This window comes from Drosophila sulfurigaster, chromosome 3 (genome assembly GCF_023558435.1).
Source record: "Drosophila sulfurigaster albostrigata strain 15112-1811.04 chromosome 3, ASM2355843v2, whole genome shotgun sequence".
Taxonomy (NCBI): domain Eukaryota; kingdom Metazoa; phylum Arthropoda; class Insecta; order Diptera; family Drosophilidae; genus Drosophila; species Drosophila sulfurigaster.
In genome coordinates, this window is record NC_084883.1 from 43,402,712 (window position 1) to 43,422,659 (window position 19,948).

The following is a 19,948-nucleotide window of genomic DNA, read 5'->3' on the forward strand; positions in this document are numbered from 1 at the left end:
TAAAGTACTATTTTTACAATATATAGATAAAAAAAATAATTAAAAAAAATGTTTTACTGAAATATTTTCTAGAATGTTTTTTATATATTAAATAAATTTTTAAAAAATGAAATGAATAATAGTGAAATATTTACTGAACAGTTTTTTCACTTAACAATATTTTAAGACAATATTTTCTAAAAAGATATATAAATATCTTCTAAAACATTATTGTAAAAAAAAGCAGAAAATATTTTACTGAATTATTTACTAAAAAATTTGTATTTAACAATATTTTATAAAAATATAAAAAAAAATGTATAACTAAAGTATTTTCTCTTATTTATCGTATCTTAAAGTATTTGCAATTCGTTGTTATGTTCACGCTGTCGTATACGTATTTATTCGTCGTGCAAGTAAATCGTTTGTTGCCATATAAATCGTTCTACTCTTTGGTTTTCTCGTTTTTCCTTTTACGTCTGGGTTTTGTTTCGCATCTCTCTTTCTCAGTCTCTTTGTCTCTTCGTGTGTGTGTGCGTGTTTATTCTGGCGAATTTATAGCTGTCCATTTCCACGTTTGCTGAATTATTGTAAACGTAAATTGAAAATAGCAAAGCAAGTAAAAGAATGAAATAAATAAATACGAGCAGCATTTGCTGTCGCTCCAATTCTGGCTATGTGACCCCGCCTTGAATTTCCACTCATTTTTTGAGCGAAGTCTGAGGAGTGAGGAGTCTAAGGAGGAGCGCAAAGTAAACTGAAACTGAAACAATTGCATTACATGGCAGATGAAAAGAGCAGAGATGCAAGTATGTAGTGTACGAGTGTATAAACATATTTCCAATTGCTTGAAATTGCTTTGTGGCATTTTGCTTTAAACTTTGCGATCGCATATTTAAGCAGCTTTGCGACTTTTTCCTCTCCAAATTGTCTTTGTCTGTTCACTTTTGTCTGTTGTCTGGCTGCGAAGCTATTTGCATGCGAATTTTTATTCAAATCAAAAAACAATTTGGCCAAAAATCAATTCAAAAAAGGTCTCAAAAGTGCTCGTTGCTAGTTTAAATATGTATGCCATGAGTGCGCATAAATATTATATAACCCGATGCCCTATCCACAAAGCTGCATGGGGAAGGGGATTAACGCCGAGAATCGAAAGCATCAGCAGACAAATGGGAATAACCAAAAGCTGTCGGATTTTATTTGTACCCTGTTAATATTAGAATTGCGTTGCGATGGGTATGATGAGTTCTCAAAGGTGTTGAGTATAGAAAATATTCAATTCAAGTAAATATAAAAATAAAATATTTGACAGTATAAACAATATAAGAGTTTGCAAACTAAGATTATAAATATGTATATATTCAAATAAAATGATAGAATAAGATAATTATAGAATAATAATAATAATAATAGAGTAAACAATATTAAAAGTAACGATATAAGAGAATACAAAATATACTTAATTGATAAATAAATGCTATTTAAAATATGATAAAAATATGTATGAAGTTATATAATAATAAAAATAATAGAACTATAAGAATAAATAATATTAACAAAATTTCAACTTGCTTACATCAAATTATTTTAAGCAAGATATAAAATAGACCTTTAATAAGAAATGTAAATAACTGAATGCTTACTAACTAATTCACTTATTTCGCTGAACAAAATTAAGCTTAGAACTTATTAAAGTATAAAAACTTATTAAAAAGGTTAATGACGAAAATAGTAAGCAGAATGTTTACTAAGGCTCTTTACCCAAAAAGTTTTTTGCATCGGCAGGAAGAACTTTTTTCATGTTTAAAAATCTTTATTTAATAATCATACTTTAATGTGTGATATTATTTAGTTATAGTGAACATTTTGAAGAAACCAATCTTTAAAAAGTTTGCAATTTTCTCATTAGATATTCTCATAGTCGAGCAACTTTACACAATTTGCTATGAGCTGTTTTTAACGCCGACTTTGATGGCTTTTGAGCCATGATCTAGTTCACAGTTGTTAACTGTTATTTAATGTCATTCAATGCGAATTCTAAATGTCAATGTGTAAGTCTCGAGTGTGTGTCGCTGTGTGTGAGTATGTGTGTGTGTGTGTGTGTGTGTATGTGCTTTGAAATTTTCTGTTCTCAATTTCGTGTCAACGACGCAGTTCAGGTAATTTTGCGACCTCAGCGTAAGCGGAAATTTTAGCAGACATTTTGTCGCTGCCATTGCAAACGACATTTTATTTATGTGCGCTCATAATTCAACTGTAAATGTCACACACACACACACTAACACACATGAAGAGAAGAGAGAGAGAGCGACACATTAGCCGCGACGTTGCCGCGACAGGCAAGTGCTGCTAGTTTCCGTTTCCGGCGCAAAGCTCGAGCTTCGTTGCCTGCCTTGCAAAATTAACAACAATGGCGGTGATAAAGACGCCCGCTCATTGTTGTGTTGGTGTGTGTGTGTGTATGTTGGAGCTGGTGTGCGTGTGTGGCTTTTGTGGCTTTAAGTAGCGAAATGTGCACGAACGCGCCCCGCAAATGCCGCCTCTGCCCCCTTCCCGCTAGCCATTTAGTTGATGATTTTCTTACACTTTTTAGCGTTACCCTCGTCGCTAGTTTGCCAACATTTTACGGCGCAGCTTTTTCTCTACGTGCTGACTTACGAGCCACATGTGTGTGTGTGTGTGTGCTTGCGTGTGTGTGTGTTGTGCGGCTTCCCATTGTACTTAGGGGAGCGCTTGGCTGGTATCCGCTGCGGATTTATGTAGTCCTGGCGCGCACTTTCGACCCGCCTTTGGGCCAATTGAAATGTCACGTTGCTTCTGCAATAAATGCAAACGTAATGATGCGGTTAATGCTGTGCAAGCTCTGGAAAAGAAAAGCATCTCCGACACATAACTACAACATAGAATGTTGCAAATTTTAGAAAAATAGAAATGCTTGCGATTTCTGCTTCGTTAATATGAATTGAGCGTGTTTAAAAGTGAAGTTCTTGAATTTCAGTATTATGCAACTAATTCAATTTATGTTATTTATACATTTATTTTATACATTTCAAAATAATTTTGTAAATGGTTAATTACTAACAAATGTCTGTGCATCTATCCTTATGAAACACTTGATATCAGCGTATATTGAGTATAGTAATATATCTATATAGCCACTATATGCGGTATATTTAATAATTTTTCAATTATATTAAGTTGGTATGTTTAAGAATATTACCTATTGCTTTTATAAAACTTGTTTTAAAATGGTATCAGGCCCTAGACCGTTACGTAGAATTTATGGAGAGAAGTGAAAATGTTAATTCCCATATTATATTTGTAGTAACACATTTTACAGATCATTAATTCCGCAAAGGTGTCATCATTATCATTAATTATACATTAAATTCTCATTATGCAATACAGTTGCTTTGATGATAGTTCTCCACTTGTTGTAGGTGGCTATCAAAACCTGAAATTGGTATTCACCCGCCGGTAAAGGCAATAGCCTCAGATATTCCTCTTTGAAGATCATGTTTTGCACAATAATATCATGCTAAGAGTAAACAATTAAAATAATAAAATTAAATGCACATAACATGAATACTTACATCATAAGGACAAGTGTGATTTATGTTTGAGCTTTCCTTGATGGCAGAGAGCACGATGTGCTGAAATGAGAAAGTCGGATTCTCGGCATACTTGCAGTAATCAAAAGTGATGTTGAACATGAATGGACGATATCCGCTAAATTTACGCCAAAGGCTAAGATTAACCTGAAATTTAGAAAAGAATATAATAATATGAACTTAATATATTATATATTTAGTATACGATAGTTACTTTGACCGTCTCAACGGGTGGTTTCAATAATTTCAAGTGAATATTTAAGCCCACAATATCGCGACCCAATAACTTGAGATAACATTTCGGATACGTAATATAGCCAATGTCCAATATCTTGCACTCAACGTTCGTAAATCGACTGACGGTTGCCGAATGTCCCTCAAAAGCCAGCAGTAAAATTAGAAATGACAACCACATCGTCCCAGTATTCGTAGTGAATTCCAACAAATATAAAATATGAATTTATCACCAGATTTTGCATATGCTTTTATTCGTTTTTAAGCGCTTTTTAATTGCTTGTCATTAGATAAATCATGTCAGATTATTTGCTTTTCATAAGGTCTTCTTTGCGTAATATATGCACATCTGTTTTTGATACCCAAATATTGTAGAATGCCAATAAGATCTGAATTTTATACTCGCCCGAGGGAAGTGGCAGAAAATTGAGAAACTCCTCTTTCAATACCAAATTTCGTATGATTAAATCTTTCTGGAAATCAAGTACATTTAATCAAAAGTTGTTTTAATAAATGGAGTAACTCACCTCAAAGGGACAACTATGATTTATATTGGAATTCTCGATTAAACTTCCCAACACAATTTTCTCAAAGGATAATTTGGCATTGGAATTGGCCATAAACTTGCAGAAATCAAAAGTTGAGTTGTACAAAAATGGTCGATAGCCGCTATATTTACGCCAAAGACTGATGTTATGCTATGAGAAGAGATATTTAATAGTTGAACGATTAACTAAATATATTATATGGGCTTACTTTAACATTCTTGATGGTCGTATTGTAAATTTCCATGTGCATATTTAAGCCAACAATGCCGCGACCCAAAACCTTAAGATCGCATACTTTATATGCAACTAGCGATGTATCCAAGGATTCACATTTGATATTCGTGAAGCGATTCACAGTTACGGAGAAAACTGCAAATGGAAGCAGCAGAAATATAAACGAACCGCACATTGTACAATTGAAAACAGAACAATTGTTCAACTAACTTGAAAGAATATTAATGTCAATTGCTATTACTCGTTGTGAACTTAAAAAATTATGATTATTGTGAAACAGTTACGGATTATTAATTTCTTTATTTGTAGTATACGTTATACTGATATACTCTATATATAAATTATGATTAGTTTTGTACTTAAAGTAGAATCGAAAACAATTATTAAAGCAACGAAACAAGTGCAACTGCATTTCACTTTTGCCACATCAAATTTAAGGTTTAAGCTCTTTAGTTCATTCTTAATAAATGGAAATAAAGAATAATGTGGTTGTTATTGGATGTAACCATCGATTAAAGAAGAAACACCATCGACATTAACATTAAATGTAAAGTACATGACACTTTGGTATTGCCTTTGGTCACGTGATTGCAATAATCGAATGCGGTATGAAATATGAAAGGTCGGTAGCCATTGTAATTGTGAAATATGCTGACGTTAATTTAAAGCATTAACTCGAAATTAAACGCATTCATGTCCAATAAATAATAAAAAAGTAATATAAACTTCAGCTGGATATATTATTAAGAATGCGATGAATACGTTTACACTCTCACAGGGTAATTGGACGTCGTTTGTTAATCGCGCATTGCTTTCCGAAAGTTTGTCCAACTATTCCGAATGGTATCTAACAACTATCCAATACATATAACGATTAACAGTTGAATTTGCAAATGGTTTTTTCGGTTGAATTTTAAGTACAGTTAAACTGAATTCAATTTAGAGATATTGTATGTTATATGATTATAACTACTATTTGACTTTCATTAATATTACATTAAAGCATTTCAATTTAAGAAACATGTTCATAAACAGGTCATCAATCGCTCTGGCTGTTTGGCACATTTAAACTCATTTCTCATTATTAACAAGTAAGAAAGCTACAGTCGAGTGTACTCGACTGTGAGATACCCGCTACCCATTTTGAATAAAAGTATTTTTCTTAAAATATACCGAATATATTACAAAAATACTAAAAATATACCAATGGTATTGTATATACCAAAATTCGCAGCTGTAGCTCTATAGTTACGCTTGTTATTCGATTTTTTGGATTTGCGGGGCGGAAGTGGGCGTGGTAAATATTTGAAACAATCTTGATCTGCGTGCAAACATAACATATGCTGTCGAAATTATAGCTCTATCTATTATAGTCTCTGAGATCCAGTGTTTCACACGGACAGACGGACAGACACAGACGGACAGACGGACATGACTAGATCGTCTCGGCTGTTGACGCTGATCAAGAATATATATACTTTATAGGGTCGGAGATGCCTCGTTCTACCTGTTACATACATTTCCTGCCGGCACAAAGTTATAATACCCTTCTACCCTATGGGTAGCGGGTATAAAAATCAACTGTTTGTAAAATTTTTAAAGTATAGGCAGCTTATTTAACATATATTGTATTCCAATCGCATAAGAGGTTCAACAAATAATTTCCGACACAATAAATTGCATCTATACTATACACAACTATAAATTGCATCTGTACTGGCCTTTTTTTGGTAATTTTTTAAAATTTTGAAATTATAGTTGTGTTTATATATACATTTATATTTTTAATATGCAATCTAATTGTTTGCGATTACCTTTTCGTTGATTGCCATTTGAACACTAATTCGGTGTATCCAAATGTTATTAAATGCTGTCATGGCCTGCAAGGGCAAATATTTGAGAAACTCCTCTTTAAATATTAAATTGCGTATGATTATATAATTCTGAAAATCCATCAGAAATGCTTGAAATGAATTATAAAATAGATTTAAAATATCACCTTATATGGACAAGAATGATTTATGTTTGAATTTTCGTTAATTGCATCAAGACCTATTTTTTCAAAGGATAATTTTAAATTGTTGTTGGCCATCAACCGGCAAAAATCGTAAGTGATGTTGAACATAAATGGACGAAATCCGTTGTATCTGCGCCACAGACTGATATTTACTTACTTTAACACTTTTGATAGTATTAGTGATGAAAACGACCATATGAATATTCATACAATGTCGCGACCCAAAATTTTAAGCTCACATTCCTTGAATGAGGTAACTGATTTGTCAAAAACTTCACATTTAATATTAGTAAATTTAGTGAGACTTGCATGGAAATTCACAAGCAGTATGAATATAAATGGAGACCATATTATGTAGTAGAGCACAGGTCTCCATATCGACTAACATGGAATGTTAAAGTTTTTGCAATTGTTGAATGATTTTGGACTAGTTAACTCAATAATTTATTTAATGCACGGTCCATTAAACATTATTAGTATTATTTTCAAAAATATTCAGGGCTACAAAGTTTGAAGTAAAAACCTCAAGCCCTGTTCATGTAAAGCACTGGATCTCAGAGACTACAGTATTTATGATTCCTGAATGCGATTAGATCAAAATTGTATAAATTATTTAACAAATTCTTTTGTATAGCAAAAATGTTTACTGCAAAGTTGTGTTGGCTGAAAATCTGGTATATCTTGCACCTTATGGTATATTTTAAATATATATTCTATGGATTAATTGTATCCTTCTTACTATTTTTAAGTACACATAACCAAAATTATACGAATTTTATATACATACCTCTAAACGTAAATTCTGAAACAATTCCGAGTACAAAAAAATGTCTTGCAGGAATCTTATAGTGCTACAAACTTAATTGTAGCGTCTTTACTTATTTATAGTATTCAAGTTATTTGCTTACAGTAAGTTTTTCATTATGTGACATTTGAGCAGTTATTCGGTTTATCCAAATGTTATCCATTTGTGTCATGAACTGAAATCTATACTCGCCAGAGGGAAGTGGTAAAAATTCGACAAACTCCTCTTTAAATAACATATTTCGAATGATTATATCTTTCTGGAAATCAAGAAAATGTTCTTAAATAAATATTAAAATATATCAACTGACTTACCGTATATGGGCAAGAGTGATTTAGATTCGAGAATTGACTAATTGAGTCAAGTACAAGTTTCTCAAAGGACAGCTTACTATTTGAGTTAGCCATAAACTTGCAAAAATCAATAGTTTTGTTGAACATAAACGGACGAAATCCGCTAAATCTACGAAACAAACTGATATTTTCCTGTGCAAAACATGTAAAATGATTAGCATAATATTTAATTATAATAATTGAACTTACTTTAACTATTGTAGTATTTGTGAAATTAAGTTCCATATGAAGATTCAAGCCGATTTTACCGCGGCCCAAAACCTTAAGTTCGCACTCCTTAAATGATGTTTTTGATGCTTCTAAGACCTCGCAATTGATGTTTGTAAATCGTGTGACACTTGCTGAGAATTCCACAAGTAGTAGAAATATGAAAAGATTCCACATTGTTGACAGTCCTAGACTTCGACTAACATTAAATATAATAAATGTTGTGTTGTTTTGCCTGAATGATCATTTTTATAGTAGTACAACAATTACAGATTTTTTATTGATTTATTTTGAGTATTTTAATATGGTAATATGTATCAATTTGTGGTATCAATAGGTTAAAACGTAAAATTGTGCACGCATATAAAATTATAAATAATCAGAGCTAGGTTGTAGTATAAATTTCGATAAGCTGTTTTGATTTACTTGTTTTAAGTTTGTAGCCTTTGCCTAGAGATTAGGTTAATTATTAAAGGGTAAAATAGTTGTGATTAATTTTTGTTATTAGGTAATTTAAAGTGACCTTTTACTTAAGAATAGAAAGTGCCATCCTTGCAATCTGAATTTCTTTGCCTTTGTAGCCTCTTAATATATATATTAGATCGATTTAAATTTAATATATTACTTCGAACTTTTATTTATACATAGAAGGTGCAATCCCGATTGCATATTTTACATTACTATCTATCTATTTAATTCTATTTAAATTCATCTCATATGTTATGTATATAAAGAGATTATCGTACAAAGAATCCCATAAAGAAAAATAAGTTCTCTTGAGTTATTTTCAATTATTATTTATACATTCGTTTTAATAATGTCTTCCTAGCTCTATTATTTTTGTAATCCAAACAAAATTGATTACATTTAATACATGCTTGTGTGCATGCGAAAATAAATTGAGAAGCTCTTCCTGAAAATTTCATATTCTGTACAATTAAATCTTCTCAAAGTTAATTAAAATAAATCTTAAATTATTATTTTGCATCATTGATGGAAGGATGAAAGTTGAATTGTTTTTGGGCAGTTGAAAAAGTTCTCAATTGACAGTTTGTTATGGCCTTTGGCAACAAGTTTGCAATAATTGCATGTGATATTAAACATAAAAGAAGGTTCGTAGCCATTGTAGCATAAGTTGAGGCATAAATTGAATACAATATGAATTATTTGATATTCGTAGTAAATATATGTGCATATGAATATCGAGAACAACAATTTGACAATACACATCCTGTAGAAGGGAGCCAATGAATCCAGGACATAATACGGAACATTGAGCGACCTCCGACTGCGAGCAAAATGGATGCCAATGGAGGCCAAAAAATGTGGAAAATGTAAATTGATATAGGCAATTCCCATAATAAGAGAATTATGCAGTAACACTGATTGCTCAATTGTTTAACAATAAATAACTCATGGAAATAGTTTGTAGACTATTGATTTGAATCCAAACACGCTAATTGAAATACGTTTAATTTGTAATATTTGTGGTGCAATCCTTAAAAAATTTATGCACTTAATATCGCTAAATTAAACATGATGCAAAATGATTGCTCATGTTTTCCGCTCTCGTGGTCAGAATTGTCGGTTTCAAATGACAACAAATCCATTAGACATTTGCATTTGCATTTGTATTTTCATTTTCATTTTGCTGATGTATTTTTCGCTGGTGTTTTCCGCCAATTCCCCTCATCGCGTAACCGCAGATCCATGCAACGATATTGTCGTTTTGTTTAGCTGAAAATAATTCATGTGCGTTCATGTGCATTGAGAGCACTTCAAAATGTCAATGCTTTAGTGTTTTATTTCCCTCATGAGCAGCAGTCAAACATTCAAAAGCTATGCAGAACATAACTATTACCATTTTCCTTCCTTTTATCTCTTTCTCCATCTCTAAATACATATTAATATTACCATTTTTTCCCTTTCTCTCTTTCTCTATCTCTGCTGAATGTTGTAGACTTTTATGTGATATTCTGGAATTTTATTTTAATGCAAAACTATGCCAAATGCTGCTTTGAGTATCGACCTGTTTGGCAACTGCATTCATATCTGCATCTTCACTTTCATTGCTGTTGCTGTTTGCCACAACTTGTGGCAATGAACTTTACACCAAGAAGAAGCTGGCAACCAAGAATTCTTGTTACGTGGGATTCTTTTGCATGTGAAATGAGCTCGAAAAGCTGTCAAACTTGTTTTCGGTTGTCGAGTGAAACCGAAATGGGGGCTTGTGGTACGTACGTGTTGCATGCCACAAATTGTGGAACACAAACTTAAGAGCTGGGCTTTAAGAGAAAAGAACAAAGAACAGAGCGAATCAAGAACTGCTTAGTCGACACATTTGTTGACCTACAACGAAATAAAGCGAATAACGATAACGATACGTTTTGATAAAGTTTATCAAATATACGTTAGAGATGTGTGTGTGTTTGCGTATATGTATTAGTAGAAGTCTATTCGTTGTGCCCTCTGGCTGGCTGAATGCATATAAATGAGCCAAGATAAATATATTTACTTAGTTACGAAGGCTTTTGCAGGCGTTGCTGCCGACATGGAAAACAATCAAATGCCAAGCAGAAAGCTTAAAGCGAACATGCAAAATCCACATATAAGTATTCCTCCAAGTAGAATCAGCTAGACAACAACACACACAAGCAGACAAAAGATTGCCTTGGGTTTGGCATTCATTCATTCATTCATTCATTTGCCCATGATGTCCTTTGCATGTGTGTTCTACTGGGCGTATACGTAACATGGCCACTGCTGCCATAGCCACTGGCAACTGCTTTTGTTCAACATGACAAAGACATGACAGCATGGCGGTTGAGAGCCTGGAGTCGCGGCGGACTGCCAAGGAAAGCAACAACAAAAAACCCAGAACAGAAAAAATTGCGCTTTTTGTAATGCTTTTAATGCTTTGGCGAAAAATTTGCGCTCGGATTGATTTATGACAAGGCATTGGGGCTTTCTTCTTTTGCCATTGACAAAATCAATGGGCGGCTGCTTTAAAGGTCACGGGGTCGAGACTATGAAGCATTAGGGCTCTGTAATTGCGGCAAAGTTATGAAAGTCAAGCACAAGCATAATCTCTTGGGTTTCAGCTTTGCCGTCGCTATTTCAGTTCTCCAAATTGATTGAGATTGAGTTGCATTTGGGTTTGGGTTTGGGCTTGGGCTTGGGCTCGAGTTCTGAGGCCCACAAATCATTTGTTAGGCAAACAATAGGAAATGGCAACACCAACTGACGCTTGTCACTTAAACATTCATCAATTTCATTGAGTTATGCATTTTTAACCGAAACCGCTGTCAAGTGTTGAAATAAAGGAAAATCATTAATAATGAAATAAAATAAATATCTAGAATATCATTTATATAGCATCTGATCGTTTGTTCAACTAACAAAAAAGATTCTTTGAACTATTTTCCCTTATTTTTTTCGTTGCTCTTTTTACTTTTGCATCTTCCATGTTGCTGTTGATGTTCGAAGCTCATTTGCATAACGAAAACTTGTTAATAATGGCAACTAAGTTGCCTGCTTATATACACACAGCTGCTGGCAACAAGTTTACCACAGCTTAGACAAAGTTTTTGATTGAGTTTCTGACATTTCCTTAATACACTCACAAGCGTTGCACTACGAAGCGATTTTCCGAAAAGGTGTTGTCCCTAAGCTTGTTTTCAGATCTCTCGCTCATTATTTTTGCTTTGCTGTCAAAAAAGTTTTTGGCACTCAATCTCAGTCATAATTAGACGCACTGCAAATTTATTTTTACATGCCCCGAGACCTTTTATTTCCCTCTCTTTCTTTGCTTACACATTATTCACGAATTTATGTAAATGACTGACAGGCTATGCCAATGAGTGCGGTTTTCGAAAGCTGCGCCACGAAAATTCATGCGACTAATTAGTCAAAATTAATTTGTTGGTTACCCAGCAAAAGGAAAAAAAAATGCTGGTCAAAAGCGATGCTTTATAATGTAGAAGCATAATTTTGATTGCCTCAGAACAGATTTTGTTTCTCTTTCCGTTTCCGTTGTACGATTTGCATAAGCAAATGCAAATTCAAGAATCCCTAATCAACTGCTGTTGGCCGAAAAACTTTGACTTTGTCCAAATGCAAAACAATATTCAGAACTTCAACTGCAAGATGTTCTGAATACTTCACACAAATAGAATCTCTATTCAACTGGCGCATATTTTAAAGAACTTTTCATTTGAGTTTTGTTCATGACAAATTTTATTTCGGTTTTTAAAATCTGAATATTCATTGTAGTAATGATATTTAAATACATTGAATTGCGAACTCTTGTAGAATTTAATAATATAAAAACGATTTAGATGTCAAATTGCGCAGTTATAGCTTATTTGTATACCCATTATCGATAGGTAAAACAAGAAATATATTTGTAATATTCAGAATATTATATTTAAGTGTCTATAAATTATGCACATTTTATGAAAGATCTTAATGTAATGATATTACATAAAATTATACTATATTTAAATGTTAATTTGTTTTTTTGGCTGAAATGTAAATACCAGGAATAAAGATATTAAAAAACTATTTGTTATATGTTATGTAATGATGGGTTAAGATTATAACATCAACAGCCGAGAAGATATACATATAGTATGTCTGTCTGTTCAAGTAAACGACTTAAAATTTATAAAAACTTAGAAGTTAGGGCTTAAATGGTTGAGCTAAAAATATATTTGTATATTTCTTGGTATATTAATTTGGTATATTTGAGAATTCCTTGGTATATTAATGTTGTATATTTGAGAATTTCTCTGTATTTTAATTCGGTTTATTGAGAATTTCTTGACATATTAATTTCATATATTTGTAATATGTTTCGGTATATTTATTATATACATTTTAACAAAATGTAGGCACTCTTTTGACTTAATTACTAATGTTTAGTAGGTATTTCACAGTCGAGAACACTCGACTTTATTTATTCACTTATTACTCGTGTGTAAAAGTGGTTTCAATTCACTGCTCAATAATTGAGATAAAGATCAGTAAGTTAATGATACGAATACAGTTGAAGTAATACATATCAAGATTACTCAGTTTGAAAGTTGCTTTCAAACCATTCAACATTTCAGTTTGAGTTTTCGAACTCAAAATGTGGATGTCATTCTCGCTTTTGCTGCTGTCTGTGTTATCTGTGTTATCTGTTGATCGATTCTCTGAAAATGTAACTCGCTATACGAACGTCAAGTGTGTGGAAACGTCGCCCTTATATGTTACATTTAGGCAATGCCATCTTAAAGTGCTGGGCCGTGGACTCATTTCATTAACTATTCAGGCAGTTCTTTTGAAAGATCCAATTACTAATGGAAAAGTGTGTTGACTTAAAAAAATAATAAAATATTTAGTAACTAACTAGTTTTCATATTACAGGTAAATCTTGGTCTTTGGCGGAAGTATAATGGTTTTCGGCCCTTCATGTTTAATACCACGTTTGATTTCTGTAAGCTTGTCTCGACATCTAAATACAAATTGTCATTTGAAAAAGTATTTCACGATGCTGTAGCGCCAAACTCAAATATTAATCATTCTTGTCCGTATGACGTGAGTATATAATATTGTTGAATATATAATTTTAAATTAATTTACGTTATTTTAGGATGAAATATATGTGCGAAATATGGTGTTCAAAGAAGAGTTTCTAAAATTCATACCAATTCCGTCAGGAGAATACCAGATTCAGTTGTTTGCATATTCCGATAATATTTTGAGAGCAAAAGTTTATGTAAATTTTGAAAGAGTTGAAAATTTAATGAAAAGGAATAAAAAAATAAATTTTAATTGAAAACCATCTTAATTTATTTCTTTAAATATGTATAGAATTGCCTGTATAATGCCTTTGGAATTTTCGAGTATTCTTTTTTTTTTATCCATACATTTCTCGTATATCCTTAGGTTCAATTTATACAATCTTTATTTACTTTATATTTATTATGTGCTGCTACATAATTACTTTTCTGTTTATTACTACTGATTTGTTTAAGTTGCCCAGTTAGGTAACAGTGCATCGTTATTATTTTAATAAAAAAAATAAAATTTTTTATCCGCACAAAAGTAGGCAACACATTTTCAGAGTTTGCAATGTATATTTTACGTATTTAGAGACCTAATGGTACGAAATACTATGTTAAATTATCAAATTTTGGGATAAAGATCCAGTGATGTTTTGTTTACTTTGTTTAATAACATTTTTTATATATTTTGCATTTGTATCTATTGAAACTATAATTTTTTTTATATAACTAAACAGTCACCATAAAAAAACATATTTTTAGTTAAATAATTATATTTATTATAAAAGAATATCACTTTAATCGTTTGTAAAAATAAGAAATAAATGAAATATACATACTATTATATTATATATATTAAGTACATTTTAATTACATATTACAATAGATAACAAAATTAATTGTTTGAGTTTGAAAAACACTCCAAATTAAACGAATTGACTCGTTCGTGCGGAAAAAGATTGAATAATTATTTTAATAATTACTTAGTTGGTGTCATTATGATTTTTATTGTCTAAATCTATATAAAAGCCCCAATGAATTTAAATTTTGTAAACGTATTCAACGATTTGTGTTTTTTGTTGTCTATCGGTCTGACAATGAGGACATCATTACTCATCCTACTTTTGTCCTCCGTTGTTTTATCAGAGAGAACAACTCGTTTTACCAACTTAAAGTGTGAGGTTATAGACGAATCCTATGTGTCCTTTTCAAAATGCAATCTAAAGGTTGTTGGTCGTGGAATTATTGCTTTGAATGTGCATGCGAATCTGCTAAAGGGACCCTTCTATAATTCTAAGGTCTGTTATGAATGTATTTCTGATGTGTTTTAGTTATGACTGATTTATTTTTACAGGTAAATCTCAGTCTTTGGCGTAAATATAATGTATTCCATCCATTTTTATACAATGCGACGCTGAATTATTGCAAGGCTGCGGCATGCACGAATTCGACAATGACATTTCAAAGAATCATTTACAGAGCTTTGAAGAAGTATTCAAATTTAAATCATACTTGTCCCTTTGAAGTAAGTTAAAATAATGAATAACATCATAAGAGCATCGCAATTAATGAATGTATTTTCAGAAAGAAATTGTCGTAAATAATTGGGTTTTGCAGGAGGAGCAATTGAAATTCTTGCCGCTACCGTCGGGAGAATATCAACTTAAATTAAAGGCTTTTACCGACAATGAATGTAAAGCTATATTGTATGCCAACTTTTTGGTTAAAGAAAGTTTATTGCTATCTTAAAGTAAAGCAAGAAAATAAAACAGAAATCATTCTTGTATCTGCTTATCTTTTTTGCTCAATTTCTCTTTGTGTTTATAAGTTAAAGCTATTTTGTTTAAATAAATAATAATATAATAATATATATATATCATATCTGGTCATCAAGGCGGAAAGATATTAAATGAGCCATTTGACTATTAATAATGTTTATGCATTAATGAATGAAATTTTCCAAACTCGTATAAAATCCCCACGATAATAATTTTTAAACCCGCTACCCATAGGGTAGAAGGGTATTATAACTTTGTGCCGGCAGGAAATGTATGTAACAGGTAGAAGGAGGCATCTCCGACCCTATAAAGTATATATATTCTTGATCAGCGTCAACAGCCGAGACGATATAGCCATGTCCGTCTGTCCGTCTGTCCGTCCGTCCGTCTGTCCGTATGAACACCTAGATCTCAGAGACTATACGAGATAGAGCTATAATTTTTTTCGACAGCATTTGTTATGTTTGCACGCAGATCAAGTTTGTTTTAAATTTTTGCCACGCCCACTTCCGCCCCAGCATATCAAAAAAATTAAATAACAACCGTAAAGCTAGAGCTGCGAATTTGAATGGTGTATACAATAATAACTATAGTATTTATGATTCCTGAAAATTTGATTGCGATCAGATACAAATTGTGGAAGTTATTAAAGAAATACTTTTGTATGGGCAAACACGCCTACTTACTAGGGGTCTTAGTTGCTTTGGCTGACAATTTGGTATATTGTGCCGTCTATATTTTGAATGGTGTACTATATCGATATACCAAACATACCATTTGGTATATTTTTAGTATTTTTAGTATTTTCGGTATATTTTGAAAATTATACCGCAATATTTTGCCTTTATTAAAAGTGGGTAGCGGGTATCTCACAGTCGAGCACACTCGACTGTAACTTTCTTACTTGTTTTTTATATAACTAAAAAGTCACCATAAAAAAACATATTTTTAGTTAAATAATTATATTTATTATAAAAGAACATAGCTTTAATCGGCTGTATATTAAGTACTTTTTAATTACATATTACAATAGATAACAAAATGAATTGTTTGAGTAAATTAAACGAATTGACTCGCTCGTGCGGAAAAAGATTGAATAATTATTTTGACAATTACTTACTTGATGCCATTATGATTTTTATAGTCTAAATCTATATAAAAGCCCCAATGAATTATTTGTAAAAGTATTCAACGATTTGTAGTTTTTGTTCGTCTATCGCTATAACAATGTGGACATCATTCCTCATCCTAGTTTTGTCCTCCGTTGCTTTATCAGAGAGAACAACTCGTTTTACCAACTTAAAGTGTGAGGTTATAGACGAATCCTACGTGTCCTTTTCAAAATGCAATCTAAAAGTTCTTGGTCGTGGAATTATTGCTTTAAATGTGCATGCAAATCTTTTAAAAGGACCCTTTTATAATTCTAAGGTGTGGTATAAATGTGTTTGTGATGTATTTTTGTTATGATTGGTTTATTTTCACAGGTAAATCTCAGTCTTTGGCGTAAATATAATGGATTCCATCCATTTTTATATAATGCGACGCTGGATTATTGCAAGGCTGCGGCATGCACGAATTCGACAATGACATTTCAAAGAATCATTTACAGAGCTTTGAAGAAGTATTCAAATTTGAATCATACTTGTCCCTTTGAAGTAAGTTAAAATAATTAATTATCCTTATTGCAATAATGAATGTATTTTCAGAAAGAAATTGTCATAAGTAATTGGGTCCTACAGGATGAGCAATTGAAATTCTTGCCGCTACCGTCGGGAGAATATCAACTTAAATTAAAGGGTTTTACCGACAACAAATGTAAAGCTATATTGTATGCCAATTTTTTGGTTAAAGAAAGTTTATTGCTGTCTTAAAGTAAAGCAAGAAAATAAAAACGAAATTATTCTTGTTCCTGCTTATCTTTTTTGCTCAATTTATCTTTGTGTTTATAAGTTAAAGCTATTTTTGTTCAAATAAATGGTAGTATAATAATAAAATTATATATTTAAATAAAGTATACCTTCCGGTCTACTTCATATCTGGTCATCATGGCGGAAAGATATTAAGCCATTTGACTATTAATAATGTTTATGCATTAATGAATGAAATTCATATAAAATCCCCTCGACAAACTTCTTAGTTTTAGTTATTTGTTTTGCTGTTGGCCTGACAATGCGAGTTCTCTTAATAACATTATTACTCTCCGGATTCGTATTACCGGAGAGAAGATATCGTTTTACCAACATTAAATGTAATGTGCTAGATAAATCATATACCTCCTTTGCACAGTGCAAACTTAAAGTTGTTGGTCGTGGAATAATTGCTTTAACCGTGGAAGCGAAGCTTTTAAAAGGACCTTTCTATAATGCTAAGGTGACTATTATTTTGTACTATACTATACTACTTTAAATTTTATTTCGTTTAATTTCAGGTTAATCTCAGCCTTTGGCGTAAATACAGTGAATTTCGTCCATTTATTTTCAATTCGTCCCTTGATTTCTGTAAAGCTATGGCATGCACGAATTCGACATTATCATTTCATAGAATCATTTACCGAGCTGTTCTCAAATATTCAAACCTAAATCAAACGTGCCCGTATGATGTAAGTTATCAATTCAAACAAATTTAACATCCCACAATTATGAAATCTATTGCAGAAAGAAATCTACATACGTAATTGGGTTCTTAAAGAAGAGCAATTAAAGCTCTTACCATTACCATCTGGTGAATATCAAATTAAAGTGATGGCATTCACCGACAACGAATGTAAAGCAATAGTTTACATAAACTTTTCGGTAAAAGAAGATTTGATGCAATCATAATGCATTTAAGCAAATATTTTGAGAGTTTCGGTTGCGTTTCTGGTTTTGGTTTACATTTTCTATTATATAATATCTCAAAAAATATTTGAAAAAACATTTGTAAGCAGGTAACAAATTAATTTGTAATTGTTTGTTACTTTGGACTTCAAATCTTTAAAATGCTGTATTTATGATTCCAAGAAATTTAGTTTCGATCAGATAAAAATTGTAAAATTTATTTAAAAAATACTTTTGTACTTATGGAAAGAACTCCTACTTACTACGGGTCTTACTTCCTTTAGCTGACAATCTGGTATATTAAAATAAACTTGGTCTGCGTGAAAACATAACAAGTCCTTTAGAAATATATTAAGTTGTAACTCTATCTCTTATAGCCTCTGAGATTTAGGAGTTCATAAGGTATTCATAGGTGCTTATAAGGCTATACTAAACTGTGAACGCTGATCAAGAATATGTCTACTTTATAGGGTCTGAATTTCCTTCCTTTGCTTGTTAAATACATTTCCTGGAGGCACAAAGTTATAATAATCTTCTAACCCTATAGGTAACAGCTATAATTATGAAAATTAAGTATATCAATCTGTTTACGTCATATTTAGTCATTAGTCCGTAAATACATTAAATGAGCTATCTGACTATTAATAATGTTTAATGTAAATTTTCCAAATTCATATAAAATCCCATAAACAACATTCTTAGTATTAGTTATTAGTTTTGCTGTTGGCCTGACTATGCGAGCACTTTTAATAATATTATTGCTATGTGGCATAGTTATACCGGAGAGAAGATATCGTTTTACAAACATTAAATGTAATGTGCTAGATAAATCCTATGTTTCCTTTGCCCAATGCAAACTTAAGGTTATTGGACGTGGCATTATTGCTTTGACCATCGATGCGAAACTGTTAACAGGACCTTTCAATAATGCTAAGGTGAATATTAAATATATTACTATACGAGTACTATACTACTTTGAGTTTTATTTTTGTATATTACAGGTAAATCTCAGTCTTTGGAAGAAATATAGTGAATTTCGTCCATTTATTTTCAATTCGTCCCTTGATTTCTGTAAAGCTATGGCATGCACAAATTCGACATTAACATTTCATAGAATAATTTACCGAGCGTTTCTCAAATATTCAAATATCAATCAGACGTGTCCATATGACGTAAGCTATAAATTCAAAGGTTTTCAACAAATTTTAACAAAATTTCTATTGCAGAAAGAACTCTATGTACGTGATTGGGTTCTCAAGGAAGAGCAATTAAAGTATTTACCATTACCAACTGGCGAATATCAAGTTCGTCTGAAGGCTTATACCGACAACGAATGTAAAGCAACAGTTTACGTAAACTTTTCGGTGAAAGAAGATTTGATGCAATCTTAATGAATTTTCTGAATTATTTTAAGGTTTCAGGTTTCAGGTTTCAGGTTGTGGTTCTGGTTTTGGTTTTCAATAAATTTAATTTTATATTTTTGAAATATTTTTGAAAATATTAAATAAAAAGAAACTTCATTTATTTGTATTTTATTAATTTAAACTACTTCAATTTAACTTTTATAGCGTATTTGTCACTATGGGCTTTAACTCATTAATATTATGTAAATTTTATGCATAATATTTGCGAACTTTAATTGAGTGGTAAAATTGATATTGGTATGTCTTTATTTCTCCAATACTTTGGCAGTCATAATTTGGAATTAGGTTGCATAGGAATATTCAGAAGTGAAGTTAGCTAATTTATTTCCTTCTTGGGATAACAACTTTTATGTTAAATTGTTCTATTTTCCGTCTCTTGTATATTTTACATGT

The 19,948-nt window shown here is 31.7% G+C and overlaps 4 protein-coding genes across 4 annotated transcripts; 2 read left to right on the plus strand and 2 right to left on the minus strand.

The window, feature by feature from the left end:
• Positions 1-3,310: 3,310 nt before the first annotated feature.
• LOC133845053 (uncharacterized) lies at positions 3,311-4,292 on the minus strand. The gene is made up of 3 exons (XM_062279391.1): positions 3,805-4,292; positions 3,573-3,737; positions 3,311-3,517 (listed from the first exon to the last, which is right to left on the minus strand). The coding sequence occupies exons 1-3, from the start codon at positions 4,003-4,005 to the stop codon at positions 3,353-3,355; spliced, it is 531 nt and encodes a 176-aa protein (XP_062135375.1). The 5' UTR covers positions 4,006-4,292; the 3' UTR covers positions 3,311-3,352.
• A 3,227-nt stretch (positions 4,293-7,519) lies between these two features.
• LOC133840082 (uncharacterized) lies at positions 7,520-8,165 on the minus strand. Its single transcript, XM_062271739.1, has 3 exons — positions 7,971-8,165; positions 7,743-7,913; positions 7,520-7,687 (listed from the first exon to the last, which is right to left on the minus strand). Exons 1-3 carry the CDS (start codon positions 8,163-8,165, stop codon positions 7,520-7,522), a joined length of 534 nt encoding a protein of 177 aa, XP_062127723.1.
• A 9,258-nt stretch (positions 8,166-17,423) lies between these two features.
• LOC133845669 (uncharacterized) lies at positions 17,424-18,345 on the plus strand. The gene is made up of 3 exons (XM_062280209.1): positions 17,424-17,685; positions 17,744-17,914; positions 17,970-18,345. Exons 1-3 carry the CDS (start codon positions 17,485-17,487, stop codon positions 18,132-18,134), a joined length of 537 nt encoding a protein of 178 aa, XP_062136193.1. The 5' UTR covers positions 17,424-17,484; the 3' UTR covers positions 18,135-18,345.
• A 407-nt stretch (positions 18,346-18,752) lies between these two features.
• On the plus strand, positions 18,753-19,522 carry LOC133840083 (uncharacterized). The gene is made up of 3 exons (XM_062271740.1): positions 18,753-19,066; positions 19,133-19,303; positions 19,358-19,522. The coding sequence occupies exons 1-3, from the start codon at positions 18,866-18,868 to the stop codon at positions 19,520-19,522; spliced, it is 537 nt and encodes a 178-aa protein (XP_062127724.1). The 5' UTR covers positions 18,753-18,865.
• The last annotated feature ends 426 nt before the right edge of the window (positions 19,523-19,948 follow it).

Excerpts from the sequence above, each read along its gene's own strand:
- LOC133840083 (XM_062271740.1), top strand. The coding sequence starts at position 18,866 with ATGCGAGCACTTTTAATAATATTATTGCTATGTGGCATAGTTATACCG. Across the intron at positions 19,067-19,132 it reads GACCTTTCAATAATGCTAAG|GTAAATCTCAGTCTTTGGAA; the intron begins GTGAATATTAAA and ends TGTATATTACAG. Across the intron at positions 19,304-19,357 it reads ATCAGACGTGTCCATATGAC|AAAGAACTCTATGTACGTGA; the intron begins GTAAGCTATAAA and ends TTTCTATTGCAG.
- LOC133840082 (XM_062271739.1), bottom strand. The coding sequence starts at position 8,165 with ATGTGGAATCTTTTCATATTTCTACTACTTGTGGAATTCTCAGCAAGT. Across the intron at positions 7,914-7,970 it reads CAAATACTACAATAGTTAAA|GAAAATATCAGTTTGTTTCG; the intron begins GTAAGTTCAATT and ends TGTTTTGCACAG. Across the intron at positions 7,688-7,742 it reads ATCACTCTTGCCCATATACG|AAAGATATAATCATTCGAAA; the intron begins GTAAGTCAGTTG and ends CTTGATTTCCAG.
- LOC133845053 (XM_062279391.1), bottom strand. The coding sequence starts at position 4,005 with ATGTGGTTGTCATTTCTAATTTTACTGCTGGCTTTTGAGGGACATTCG. Across the intron at positions 3,738-3,804 it reads CACCCGTTGAGACGGTCAAA|GTTAATCTTAGCCTTTGGCG; the intron begins GTAACTATCGTA and ends TCTAAATTTCAG. Across the intron at positions 3,518-3,572 it reads ATCACACTTGTCCTTATGAT|CATGATATTATTGTGCAAAA; the intron begins GTAAGTATTCAT and ends GTTTACTCTTAG.
- LOC133845669 (XM_062280209.1), top strand. The coding sequence starts at position 17,485 with ATGCGAGTTCTCTTAATAACATTATTACTCTCCGGATTCGTATTACCG. Across the intron at positions 17,686-17,743 it reads GACCTTTCTATAATGCTAAG|GTTAATCTCAGCCTTTGGCG; the intron begins GTGACTATTATT and ends GTTTAATTTCAG. Across the intron at positions 17,915-17,969 it reads ATCAAACGTGCCCGTATGAT|AAAGAAATCTACATACGTAA; the intron begins GTAAGTTATCAA and ends AATCTATTGCAG.